General features: G+C 36.3%; 1 protein-coding gene across 1 annotated transcript in view; it reads left to right on the top strand.

The window, feature by feature from the left end:
* The window catches only part of LOC126183408 (calcium-dependent secretion activator-like), a 1,473,721-nt gene that overhangs the window by 1,052,398 nt on the left and 407,926 nt on the right, over positions 1–13,397 (top strand). Inside the window, exon 19 of the mRNA XM_049925356.1 lies at positions 2,817–2,849. Within this exon, the coding sequence (XP_049781313.1) occupies positions 2,817–2,849 (33 nt within the window). The remainder of the gene's footprint in view (positions 1–2,816; positions 2,850–13,397) is intronic.

Raw genomic sequence — 13,397 nt, forward strand, 5'->3', positions numbered from 1 at the left:
CTGAGTATTTGTAATAGATATGCAGAAACAGATTTGTTTTATTTCAAGAATTTCCATTGTTAAAAATTATACAGATCCATTAGCATTTCCCATTACTGAAATAATGAAACTAATGTCTTTATTTTAAAGACATCATTTACTGGAAAAATGTCTGGAATTCAGTGAAATAGCTTAACACATGCTGAAAGATATTTATGACCAGAAACATATAAAATTTTGAGAGGATCTCAAAAGCAACAGATCACCAAGAAAAGTGACTGAATTTTGAAATAAAAGCTCATGTTTTAGGGGAGTTATTTTCAAGTCTGATTCCATTCAAGATTTTCTTGAATAATTCCTGATGGATTGTAATGGTTAATATAACTGTACATCCTTTTTCAGCTGATCTTGAGCTCAGTGCAAATAACAGGCCGTAAAATGAAATCAAAGTTAAAAGAAAGGCTGTATTTAACACTGTGTTTATAATGTTATATTGTTACTGTGTTAAGGTCAGCGATTTCTAACATAAGCTGGGCATAACTATTTGGATATTTTATACATATTTAAATCTTTATTGAGGCAATCTAGTACATTTTATGATTAGAGCACACTGTAGCTGCTTTTAGCAAGCACTTTTACCAGCTGATAATTTATTTGTCCCCTTCCTTACTGATCACTGCTGTTTACGCCAGTTTTTTATTGAATAGCTTTCATCTCAGTATGCCATAGAACTAATAGTGCTATAGCATAAGTGCAGCAAATGTTTATGAAATTTATCTGATTTCTGAATTTAGTGTGCAGCAGCCATTTATGTAAAACTGTCTTGTGGATATGAAGTATGGTGTATTATAGCTTCTACCAGCATAGATTACAGCTCTTAATAGTGTAGTGGACATAGTTATGGCACAATAAATTTGCTATATGAAGCTAAGGCTGCTTCACTTTTAAAGTTTGGAGTTAACTATTTCTAAATAGTATTATCAACTGTTAGTTATGTTCACCACTTCAGAACTTCATTATTACATGTCACGGACATATGAGAATATATGTGTAACAACTGAACTTTTCTGCATGGAGTTAAGTCTTAAACTAAGAATAATACATAGGGTTTATTCTTCTTAAGGATGTTATAGCAGAATAAGTCCTGTTAAATAATGGTAACAGATACATACCTTGTATAGAGCTACATATTTTTGACTGAGTCTTGTAATTACACACGAGACCATTCATAGAACAAAATTGTTATCCTGAGACTTTTTACATAGCAGTCCATTAACAACTGACCTCAGAAAAATTCGACTATATTCATTCTTTTGCTATTCTTCAACTCTTATAATAATGTTTCAGTCTGCAGAAAGAAAGTGCATTCTGTAATAATTGAGTATACTATCACAACTATAACAAGCACTATGTGATCATGATACATCTATTTACACAGTTCCAAAACTGTTTGCTTTTATGTCACTTATAATGGAAGTTGAATTATGAAGTCACAAAATAAGATTTTTGTTTCCGTCATTTCTTATGCTTATCTGAATGACATTAATTCTCAAACAGCCTTAAAAGTAATTTCATTTATATTTATTTATTATTATTTCATTTATATATATAATTTCATTTATATATATCTGCTCTTACCACACACACTGTACAGTAGTGACGTAGATGTCATAGGTAGTATTGTGGGATAAGCAGATAATAAGCATTCAGAATAGTCCTGAATGTGAATATGAGTGAGGAAAAAGAACTTATGAGGTATAGATGCCACTCCATAAAGTCTATAACATATGGTGAATTTGTAGGCATTCAAAATGATTAAGCGTCTTTATGTGTTTTTGGAACCATTCCAGTGGCCATTTATATATGCTGAATAACTTATTGTTTTAGAAAATATTTTAACCATGTGGGGGATAGTCAAAAGAGATCATGGCACTTCATTCCAATAGGTTGTTTTACTTTTTTGTTGCAAACCATGCAACTGATAATTTTGTAGCATGATGAAATTAATTTCTGCTGATGAACCAACAGGAGACAGTGAAAACAATATGCCTTCTGGAATAAGCCCATCAATATAGTTGTGGGAAAGTGCAGTTAATGTTCACTTTATATACAATTTTGAGTTGACCACATATTTACATCAGTTATATCCTGCACAATCTATTGTTTCCTTATACTGATACGATTCAACATATATTGTGACTACTGCACCCTCTATGCCTTGACAACTTGTTCAGCAGCAAAGATGCCTAACCCTTCATTTTTTCCTCTAAACTTAATCACTAGTAACTTACTGTTTGACTTACTTAATTGCTATGTCATATGGTGTCACACAGTGATTACACACACATATCATGTGCACACAGAGTGAAGCATAAATATTTGTCAGATAGTCAAATTTCAGTTGTCATAAAGAGTTTGTATCACTTAAAGTTCACTACAAATACAAATGTATTTTTATTTTATTTCCAAAAATCTGTAAATATATTATTTATAAAAGATTGATACTGACATGCCACACTGTGTTTTAAGTAGAGGAGACTTTACATAATGTTACTTCATTATTCTGCCCTATCATTATTTGCAGTGTTGTGCTAATTTATATGACTAATATTTGTAAATTTGGGATTTTTGGGTTAAGGCTGCTCTAAAAATAATTAATTTGCTGTTTTGTATCCATTTATTTGGAAAATAGTCTAGTTTTTTATCTTTAACCAGTACCATTTCGGCTTAATTTACAAATTTCAGTCTCTATATCACTGCTTGGTGAGAAGATGTTTACTAATTTGCTCACATACTTCATTCATCTGTCACTAAATGCATATATTCTCTTATCCTAGGTTAAGCCCTGACATTCACACTTATAATGTTAGGTATGTTAACCAATGTTTTTAAGCATAAGATATTGCTCTTGTCCTGAGAAAAACTAGACAGTTTGTGCTAATAGTGTAGTGCCTCTTGGTATTAAGTGTTTTATGTATTCGTGAAATGCATGTCTTACAAAGAGGAATGTGTATTTATGCAAATTGCTTCAGAGATTTATGTGTCTATGTAAATTCTATACTGTATACTACCAAAGTTTTGTTAGTTTTGGGGGCAGACTGAACTCCAATATGGACTGTACTTTCATGTTGATTATATGCAGAGCTGTATTCAGATGAATACTACTGAACTGAAACAGTATTTCTAAAAAGAAGTGTTTGCATGGCATGTTTGTGATAATACATTTTATGTTGAATCGATTTGAGAACATTCTATCTCTCTCTCTCTCTCTCTCTCTCTCTCTCTCTCTCTGTGTGTGTGTGTGTGTGTGTGTGTGTGTGTGTGCGTGTGTGTGTGGTGTGCACGTGTGTGTGTACTCTAGCACTTGCACATGTGTATACTCACCTCCAGCTTTGTGCATTCACTCTAACTGTTGTTACATATGAATTTACTGGAGTTAACAGAGAATTTTTATATTTTTTTGGATGTCTGCTTCACTATGTCACTTGAATACCTGAAGAGACTTATGCCGAATGAGTCTAGTGACACAGTTCTAGAAGGTAGCTGGTTTAAGTACTTGTTATAGAAGAAGTTTATCTAACAAGGTTTTGAATGTCTTTGGCTGGAGAAGTGTTGGGCACAGTTATAGGACAATGAGATTGTATACTGGTGTCATCAATTAAGCATAAGATTTTTTCTGTAGTGAAACATGTTAAATTGTATGGGGTTGTTAAGCTCATCACTAAAGTTGGTGTTGTTTGCGGAGAACAGAATTTGAGCTGTGATTGGGACTGCACTCACCCTTTCTACCATTTCCATAATAATTAATAATACAGGAAAAGTCATACAGATGCAGCTTAAGTATGCACATGACATTGATATTTATAGAAATGAAGAACCCTATATCATAATATATTGTGTTACATGCACAGTCAAGAAAATAGATTGTAATATTCAAGTTTGTACCGTTATAGTGTTTGGTTTGAATCAAATGACTGGAGTAGGTAGTGTGTGAGCTGTTTCATTTAAATTGATCACCTTCCACTTTAAAATGTTCTTTAGACCCTTTTACTAGACTACTGTATTTTTTGTTATATGAGACAGAAATGAATACTAATTGAATATCATTTCATTAGGTAGATAGTTATGCACAAATCTAATTGCATGAACAGAAAAAATTGTTATATTTGGCAGCTTATACATGTTACTAGGGTGTGTTAGTGTAATTATACTGTTCACCATTGGCAAGTTAATTTATCTCATATAATCTGAAAACTATCACTACTTCCATAAATACAACATAAAAGTAATAATTATGTGCACCGCACACACACACACACACACACACACACACACACACACACACACACACACACAACCACACTGGAGGGGTATATGTTGAGAGGCCAGACAAACTTGTGGTTCCTGAAGAGGGACCGCAGCCTTTTCAGTAGTTGCAGGGGCAACAGTCTGGATGATTGACTGATCTGGCCTTCTAACCCCAACCAAAACGGCCTTGCTGTGCTGGTACTGCAAACGGCTGAAAGCAAGGGAAACTACAGCTGTAATTTTTCCCAAGGGCATGCAGCTTTACTGTATGGTTAAATGATGATGGCGTCCTCTTGGGTAAAATATTCCGGAGATAAAATAGTCCCCCATTCGGATCTCCGGGCGGGGACTACTCAAGAGGACATGGTTATCAGGAGAAAGAAAACTGGCGTTCTGCGGATCGGAGTGTGGAATGTCAGATCCCTTAATCGGGCAGGTACGTCAGAAAACTTAAAAAGAGAAATGGATAGATTAAATTAGATATAGTGGGAATTAGTGAAGTTCGATGGCAGGAGGTACAAGACTTTTGGTCAGGTGAATACAGGGTTATAAATACAAAATCAAATAGGGGTAATGCAGCAATAGGTTTAATAATGAATAAAAAATAGGAGTGCGGGTAAGCTACTACAAACAGCATAGTGAACGCATTATTGTGGCCAAGATAGACACGAAGCCCACACCTACTACAATAGTACAAGTTTATATGCCAACTAGCTCTGCAGATGATGAAGAAATTGATGAAATGTGTGATGAGATAAAAGAAATTATTCAGGTAGTGAAGGGAGACGAAAATTTAATAGTCATGGGTGACTGGAATTCGAGAGTAGGAAAAGGGAGAGAAGGAAACATAGTAGGTGAATATGGATTGGGGTAAAGAAATGAAAGACGAAGCCGTCTGGTAGAATTTTGCACAGAGCATAACTTACTCATAGGTAACACTTGGTTCAAGAATCATAAATGTAGGTTGTACAGATGGAAGAATCCTGGAAATACTAGAAGGTATGAGATAGACTGTATAATGGTAAGACAGAGATTTAGGAACGAAGTATTAAATTGTAAGACATTTCCAGGGGCAGATGTGGACTCTGACCACAATCTATTGGTTATGAGCTATAGATTAAAACTGAAGAAACTGCAAAAAGGTGGGAATTTAAGGAGATGGGATCTGGACAAACTGATTAAACCAGAGGTTGTACAGAGTTTCAGGGAGAGCATAAGGTAACAACTGTCACAAATGGGGGAAAGAAATACAGTAGAAGAAGAATGGGTAGCTCTGAGGGATGAAGTAGTGAAGGCATCAATTAGGTAAAAAGATGAGGGCTAGTAGAAATCCTTGGGTAACAGAAGAAATATTGAATTTAATTGATGAAAGGAGGAAATATAAAAATGCAGTACATGAAGCAGCCAAAATGGAATACAAACATCTCAAAAATGAGATCGACAGGAAGTGCAAAATGGCTAAGCAGTGATGGCTAGAGGACAAATGTAAAGATGTAGAAGCTTATCTCACTAGGGGTAAGATAGATACTGCCTGCAGGAAAATTAAAGAGACCTTTGGAGAAAAGAGAACCACTTGTATGAATATCGAGAGTTCAGATGGAAACCCAGTTCTAAGCAAAGAAGTTAAAGCAGATAGGTGGAAGGAGTATATAGAGGGTCTATACAAGGGCGACGTGCTTGAGGACAATATTCTGGAAATGGAAGAGAATGTAGATGAAGACAAAATGGGAGATACAATACTGCGTGAAGAGTTTGACAGAGCACTGAAAGACCTGAATCGAAACAAGGACTCGGGAGTAGACAACATTCCATTAGAACTACTGACGGCCTTGGGAGAGCCAGTCCTGACAAAACTCTACCATTTGGTGAGCAAGATGTATGAGACAGGCGAAATACCCTCAGACTTCAAGAAGAATATAATAATTCCAATCTCAAAGAAAGCAGGTGTTTACAGATGTGAAAATTACCAAACTATCAGTTTAATAAACCACAGCAGCAAAATACTAACGCGAATTCTTTACAGACGAATGGAAAAACTAGTAGAAGCCAACCTTGGGGAAGATCAGTTTGGATTCCGTAGAAATATTGGAACATGTGAGGCAATACTGACCTTACGACTTATCTTAGAAGAAAGATTAAGGAAAGGCAAATCTATGTTTCTAGCATTTGTAGACTTAGAGAAAGCTTTTGACAATGTTGATTGGAATACTCTCTTTCAAATTCTAAAGGTGGCAGGGGTAAAATACAGGGAGCAAAAGGCTATTTACAATTTGTACAGAAAGCAGATGGCAGTTATAAGAGTCGAGGGACATGAAAGGGAAGCAGTGGTTGGGAAGGGTCTGAGGCAGGGTTGTAGCCTCTTCCCGATGTTATTCAATCTGTATATTGAGCAAGCAGTAAAGGAAACAAAAGAAAAATTCGGGGTAGGTATTAAAATCCATGGAGAAGAAATAAAAACTTTGAGGTTCGCCGATGACATTGTAATTCTGTCAGAGACAGCAAAGGACTTGGAAGAGCAGTTGAACAGAATGGACAGTGTCTTGAAAGGAGGATATAAGATGAACATCAACAAAAGCAAAACGAGGATAATGGAATGCAGTCGAATTAAGTCGGGTGATGCTGAGGGAATTAGATTAGGAAATGAGACACTTAAAGTAGTAAAGGAGTTTTGCTATTTGTGGAGCAAAATAACTGATGATGGTCGAAGTAGAGAGGATATAAAATGTAGACTGGAAATTGCAAGAAAAGCATTTCTGAAGAACAGAAATTTGTTAACATTGAGTATAGATTTAAGTGTCAGGAAGTCATTTCTGAAAGTATTTGTATGGAGTGTAGCCATGTATGGATGTGAAACATGGACGATAAATAGTTTGGACAGGAAGGGAATAGAAGCTTTCGAAATGTGATGCTACAGAAGGATGCTGAAGATTAGATGGGTAGATCACATGACTAATGAGGAGGTATTGAATAGAATTGGGGAGAGGAGGAGTTTGTGGCACAACTTGACAAGAAGAAGGGACCAGTTGATAGGACATGTTCTGAGGCACCAAGGGATCACAAATTTAGCATTGGAGGGCAGTGTGGAGGGTAAAATCGTAGAGGGAGACCAAGAGATGAATACACTAAGCAGATTCAGAACGACGTAGGTTGCAGTAAGTACTGGGAGATGAAGAAGCTTGCACAGGATAGAGTAGCATGGAGAGCTGCATCAAACCAGTCTCAGGACTGAAGACCGCAACAACAACATAGGAATAATATATAGTTTATCAGGGGTTCCATATAACTCCAACTGCACATGCCCCACACCATTACAGAGCCTCCATCAGCATGAACAGTCCCCTGCTGAGACACAGGGTCCATGGATTCATGAGGTTGTCTCCATACCCATACATGTCCATTCGTTCGATATGTTTGAAATGACACTCGTCTGACCAGGTAACATGTTTCCAGTCATCAACAGTCCAATGTCAGTGTTATTGGGCTCAGGTGAGGTATAAAGCTTTGTGTTGTGCAGTCATAAAGGCTACACGAGTGGACCTTCGACTCTGTCAGCCCACATTGACAATGTTTCATTGAATGATTCATAGGCTGAAACTTGTTGACAACCCGGCTTTGAAATCTGCAGCAGTTTCTGGAGGGGTTGTAGTTATGTCACATTGGACGATTCTCTTCAGTTGCCATTGGTACCATTCTTGCAGGCTCTTTTTCTGGCCACGGCGATGTTGGAGATTTGGTGTTATACTTGATTCCTGATATTCACAGTACACTTGTGAAATGGTCATATGGGAAAATTTCCACTTTATTGCTACCTGGGGGATGTTGTGGCCTATCACTCATGCACTGACTATAACACCACATTCAAACTCACTTAAATCTTGATAGCCTGCTATTGTAGCAGCAGTAACCACTCTAACAACTGTGCCAGACACTTGTCTTATATAGGCATTACTGACCACAGCGCTATATCCTGCCTGTTTACATATCTCTGTATTTGAATACAGAAGCCTATACCTGTTTCTTTGGCAATTTAGTGTATCTAGTTCTTTGAGGCAAAGCATTAATAAAAGTTAGGGCTGATATAGCACATGTTTTTGATACAGAACTGTTTCTTGTTTCTGCTGTTCAGTACTGCTGTGAACTCATGAGGCTTCAGAACATCTGTGTTTTCGAACATGTAAATGGCAGGCAAAATCAAGATTTTGACTCTTTAAAATTTTTCCTACATCATTCCCTTTAGCAAATCCCTTTTATAACTCTTACAGCTGTTCTCCAAAGTTTAAACCTATAGTGTGCTACAATTATTTTCCCCCAGAAGGGAGCAGCATACCTTGGTAAACAATGTGCAAATGAATGATATGCTGCCAAAAATATTCCCATATTGCATATATCCTAATCTTTCCTAATATGTAATAAAATTTGCTCTGTTTTCTATTTTATGTTACTATACTGCTTTCCTACCACCTGCCTCGAGATGACTGGGTGTTTGTGTTGTCCTCATCCTTTCATCATCATCCAGGAAAGTGGCGAAATTGGACTGAGCAAAGGTTGGGAAATTGTACGGGCGCTGATAACCACGCAGTTGAGCGCCCCACAAACCAAACATCATCATCATGCTTTCCTACTATAAATTACATCTATCCATAATCTTAAGAATTTTGCATAAGGGGCATCCAGAAGGTTATAGATTGCAAATTCCATTAATATATCAGATTTTCCATCACTCATTGAGTTGCTGAACCTCATCCACACTGTTCTTTTTCTGTCATTTACTGTCAAACAGTTACCTCAAAACTGTTTTCCTACCTATTCTGTCATCACATTGATTTTCAACTGCATATATACGTATCTCATTTTTACCTTTACTAAAAATACTATACCATCTGCAAAAAGTACTGCACTGACTCCAAATAGTTTCAATGGCAAAACATTTATAAATAAAGAAACTTGAGGAACTCAGTACCCTATAATTAACTTTTGTGAAGGTTGAGACAAAAGTTTAATCATAATGACATACTTCTACAATCTGGCAACTGTTGGATGCATGGAAATTGAACCAATCACAGGCACCATGAAGAAGTATCCAAATGGGACAAAATGTGGTGGATGTGATGTACATCTCCAGAGAGAAAAACAAATTAATACAATTTTAGAAAAAATTTGGTGCTGTAGGTAAGAGAAAGACCTTCACAAATTTATGAAGTCAATAAAGCATTGGTCCTTGGATATCCTCCTGTAGGATATCATGCCAAATAGTGTTCAATTGTAATTTCAGATCATCAACATCCTAAGCTATTTGTAGGGCCCTGTCCATAGTGCTCAAAACACTCTCAACTGGGGAAAGATCAGTCTATGTAGCTGGGCAAAGTAGGAATGGTAAGCACAAAGACAAGTGGTAGAAACTACCACCTTGTGTTGGCAGGCATTATCTTGCCGAAATGTGGGTCCAGGATGTCTTGCCATGAAGTTAAACAAAAAGGGACATACAATATCATTGATATACCACTGTGCTGTAAGGATGCCACAGGTGGCAGCCAAAGGATGAAATGAAATGTCTCGCTATACCATCACTTTTGGTTGTCTGGCCATATCGCCAAGAGTTAGGTTGGTATCCCACCGCTGTGTGGGGCATCTCGAGGCACATCTCCACTGGTCATCAGGGCTCATCACTGAAGACAATTGTACTCCAGCAAGTGAGATTTCTGGCAAAGCGTGCTTGACACCACTGTAAACAGGCTTAGTGGTGTACAGAGGTCAGTGGTAGTTTGTGCAAGAGGTGCTGGCACTCATCCCACATTCTGTGAGTTGCCTGTTATTGGTCCTTGTGCTCACTGAAGCATCAGTTGCATGTTGGATTGGTAATAACAATAAACCCAGGGCTTTGAGTGCCTCTCTGAGAGAGAGAGAGAGAGAGAGAGAAATAGAGAAGATGAAGTTCCGGTGACAAAGTGTTAGTTACTTTACAATGGAATGCATTTGTATTAGTTATTATTTACTGTAGATAACTTCTTGCATATGAAGCAGAAAAGACCTTTACCTTCCAACAGCTGCAATGGATAAGTTATAAAAGAGGTTATGAATTATCCAGAAAAGAAAGAGGAACAAAACATACTGAGAAAGTTGTTGAGTTGTTTGATAGCAATGAATTTGCTCACACATACAAATGGAGCCACTAATCTTAAAATTGTGAAACTGGAGGAAATGCCAGGATATAGTAATCTGTACATCCCAAAATTGGAAAAACAGTTATTGAAGATTATATCTCATTGGTGGTTTACAAATCCTAAATAGTAAAATATTATGCAGATTTGAAAACAAAGTTTCCTACACAATAGCCCTGTGCCCACTCTGAGAATTCAAAGTAGATGTAAGTTAATAAATTTCCTGTATGGTGGCTTAGCAAAACTGTAAGAGTTCACAACACAAGATATGAACTCTTGTGTATGCCTTATCACTCAGTTTTGGAAAGAGTAATGATCAAAAATGGTAAAAGCATTTAAAAAAAAAATGTGTTAAGTAGCTGAATCAAACATTACGCCTACTTTATCAGCTGCATAAATTTTCAAAATGGAATAATAGTTTTTGTGGAAGGCCAAAATTCAACCATAATTCATATGAATCTGAAACAGAATGACAAAATTATTAAGTTCATGTATCATGATGCACACGAATTAGTCAACACACATTACATGTTCTTGCTTTCTTCATACTGATACTGAATTGGAATAACTGTCTGTTTTGTCAACATTGGATGAGAGTTCAGTTCTGTGTGTGCAGGAAGGGTGTGAGAGGGTAGTGGGGTGATTGGGGGGAGGGGGATGGGTGAGATAGACAGTTGCCCTCTCCTGACCCATGCTGGTTACATTGCTATACGAAGGACATACACTCTAAAAAGACCAGTCTCTATAAAAACAATAATCAGAAGCTACAGTACAGTAACAAAACCTAATAATTCTTTCAAAGTAATTTGTGTCTAGAAAAAAGAAAAAGGATTGGTTTCTTGTGGATATTGTCACAACTTAGTTGCTAATATTGGTATTCAGTTGATTTACGTAGCTAACACACAATATAAAAGTGAAAAGTAATTGTGGTACAAGAATATGATTTTATTTCCCTTTACACATAGACAACATATAAGTAAGACATAGAACATAAACTTTGAAAAGAAAATGTTTGCGTGCTGACTTTCTTGATGAATTGAAGTACTGTTTCGCCTGCAGTCAGAAATACGGTGCAGGACTGTTTAAAACTAGGTTCATGAAAGTGAGAATATTCCATATGGTTCAAATATGATTAATTTTTACTGTGGTAATCTAACAAGCACTGAGGTATGCTAAGATCAACATTGCAGTCCTTGAATCACCATCTACCCTCCTTCATAATGCACTGTCCAGTGTATTTCTCTTCTGTGTCTCAACAGTCTTCCCTGTAATGAGCTGTATTGTTATTGTACATAGTGGTTCAGACATATGTGAATTAATTATAAAAATAAGCAAATTTCATGTAATTTCATTTCATTATTTGCTTTACATTACATCATTTCAATTTTGTTATCACCAAACAATTCAATCCATCATTTACGTGTTACATGATTCTTCAGTTTGATTGTAGTTCTGAATGGTTTCTATGGCATTTGACTATTTTTTGTGCATGACATGTCAATTTGTAGCTCATAGATTTTTCTTAGGTGTGTTATGCACTACCTAAGTATATTGCACATCATAGTGTGGGCCACAAAATTGTATCCTCATTCATCACACACGAACTCCACAATTTTTGCAAATTGTAATCAATACCATCAACATTCAGAGGATAACAGAAGAGTGACTGTTAGTGATGTATCATTAAATCTAAAGCAACTGATCTGTTGAAACTGACCATTACTCAGTGTAATCAAAACATATCTTTAAAACTGATTATCATTCTATATTTAAAACAAAACTTTTACAGTTGGCAACAATAATTGCATCATCATTAAGGAAGTTTCAGAGAAATATGATTTTCATAATACACACAACAGAAATGTAAGTGAATGATTGTTTCTGATAAGTACAACCATATTAGAGATCAAAATCTTCTTTTGTTCAGCCACCATGTACTTCAAAAGCAAAATTTTGTGTTTGGTAACTTGTCTGACATATTAAGCACCTGATTTTTAACTGTTCCCCCTATACTCACATAAAGCAGCAAGTTGCACAGTTCATTATTACTAGCTGGTGGATGTAGCAAGATATAAATCAGTAATTGTCTTCTTCACTGGCAGTGCTTTATTTCTACAAGGCTTATACATATTTTCACAGCCACTACTGGATATGGCAATGGCTTGTTTTAGAACATGGGGATTTTGACTCATCTCATAAAATTCAACGATGACAGAAATATTTACAGGAAAACCTTGAAGCAGGATGTGAGCTAGTTTCTGATGAGGAACATGATTACTGGGATGAAAAGTATTAGTGAGAGTGTACCTTCCATGTGTAAATTTTATTGCACATCTGAGAATGTGACACTCTGCTCAGTAAAAAAGTGCATTCCTATGTGTTCATGGGACCAAATGAAGTTCCTCTACCTTCAGTAATAGAACTGCAGGCAGTTTGGATGGACTGTCAAACACCAGCAGCAAATTAATTTCATTGACAAAGGTTTGTATATTTGTTTGTCTAGCTACCTTTCTCTGAAGCTGGTGATACTTGAAGCTCTTCCACCTGCCTGTCATTCTGACATTTCAGTACTGCACAATAAGTAGAATTTAGAATGAGGGCAGTATTAATCTTAAAGAAAATCTGCCAGGTCTACTACAGTTGTTGTTCACTGTCCCTTTATCTGTTTACATCATGAAAAGTTGTTTTTTAAAATTCTGTTTTCAAATCAGTGAGGTACTGAAAAGAGTAGCAGTAGACTAAACATTTTTAGTATGTAAGTTTCTAAAAATAGAGTTGGTAATTCCAAAAGTATGCAATACAAATCAAGAAAGATGCTATTTATTTAAAGGAAGTCTATGAAGGCCTTATGCTTTTCTGTTATCTTACTTCTTCATTCACATATGGGTAGTTACAGAGGTCTTTTAGAGAAGTTGTGTTAAATGTTTGTAGCATGAAGTGAACCACACAGGA

This window comes from Schistocerca cancellata, chromosome 4 (assembly GCF_023864275.1).
Source record: "Schistocerca cancellata isolate TAMUIC-IGC-003103 chromosome 4, iqSchCanc2.1, whole genome shotgun sequence".
In the NCBI taxonomy this organism is placed as follows: Eukaryota; Metazoa; Arthropoda; class Insecta; order Orthoptera; family Acrididae; genus Schistocerca; species Schistocerca cancellata.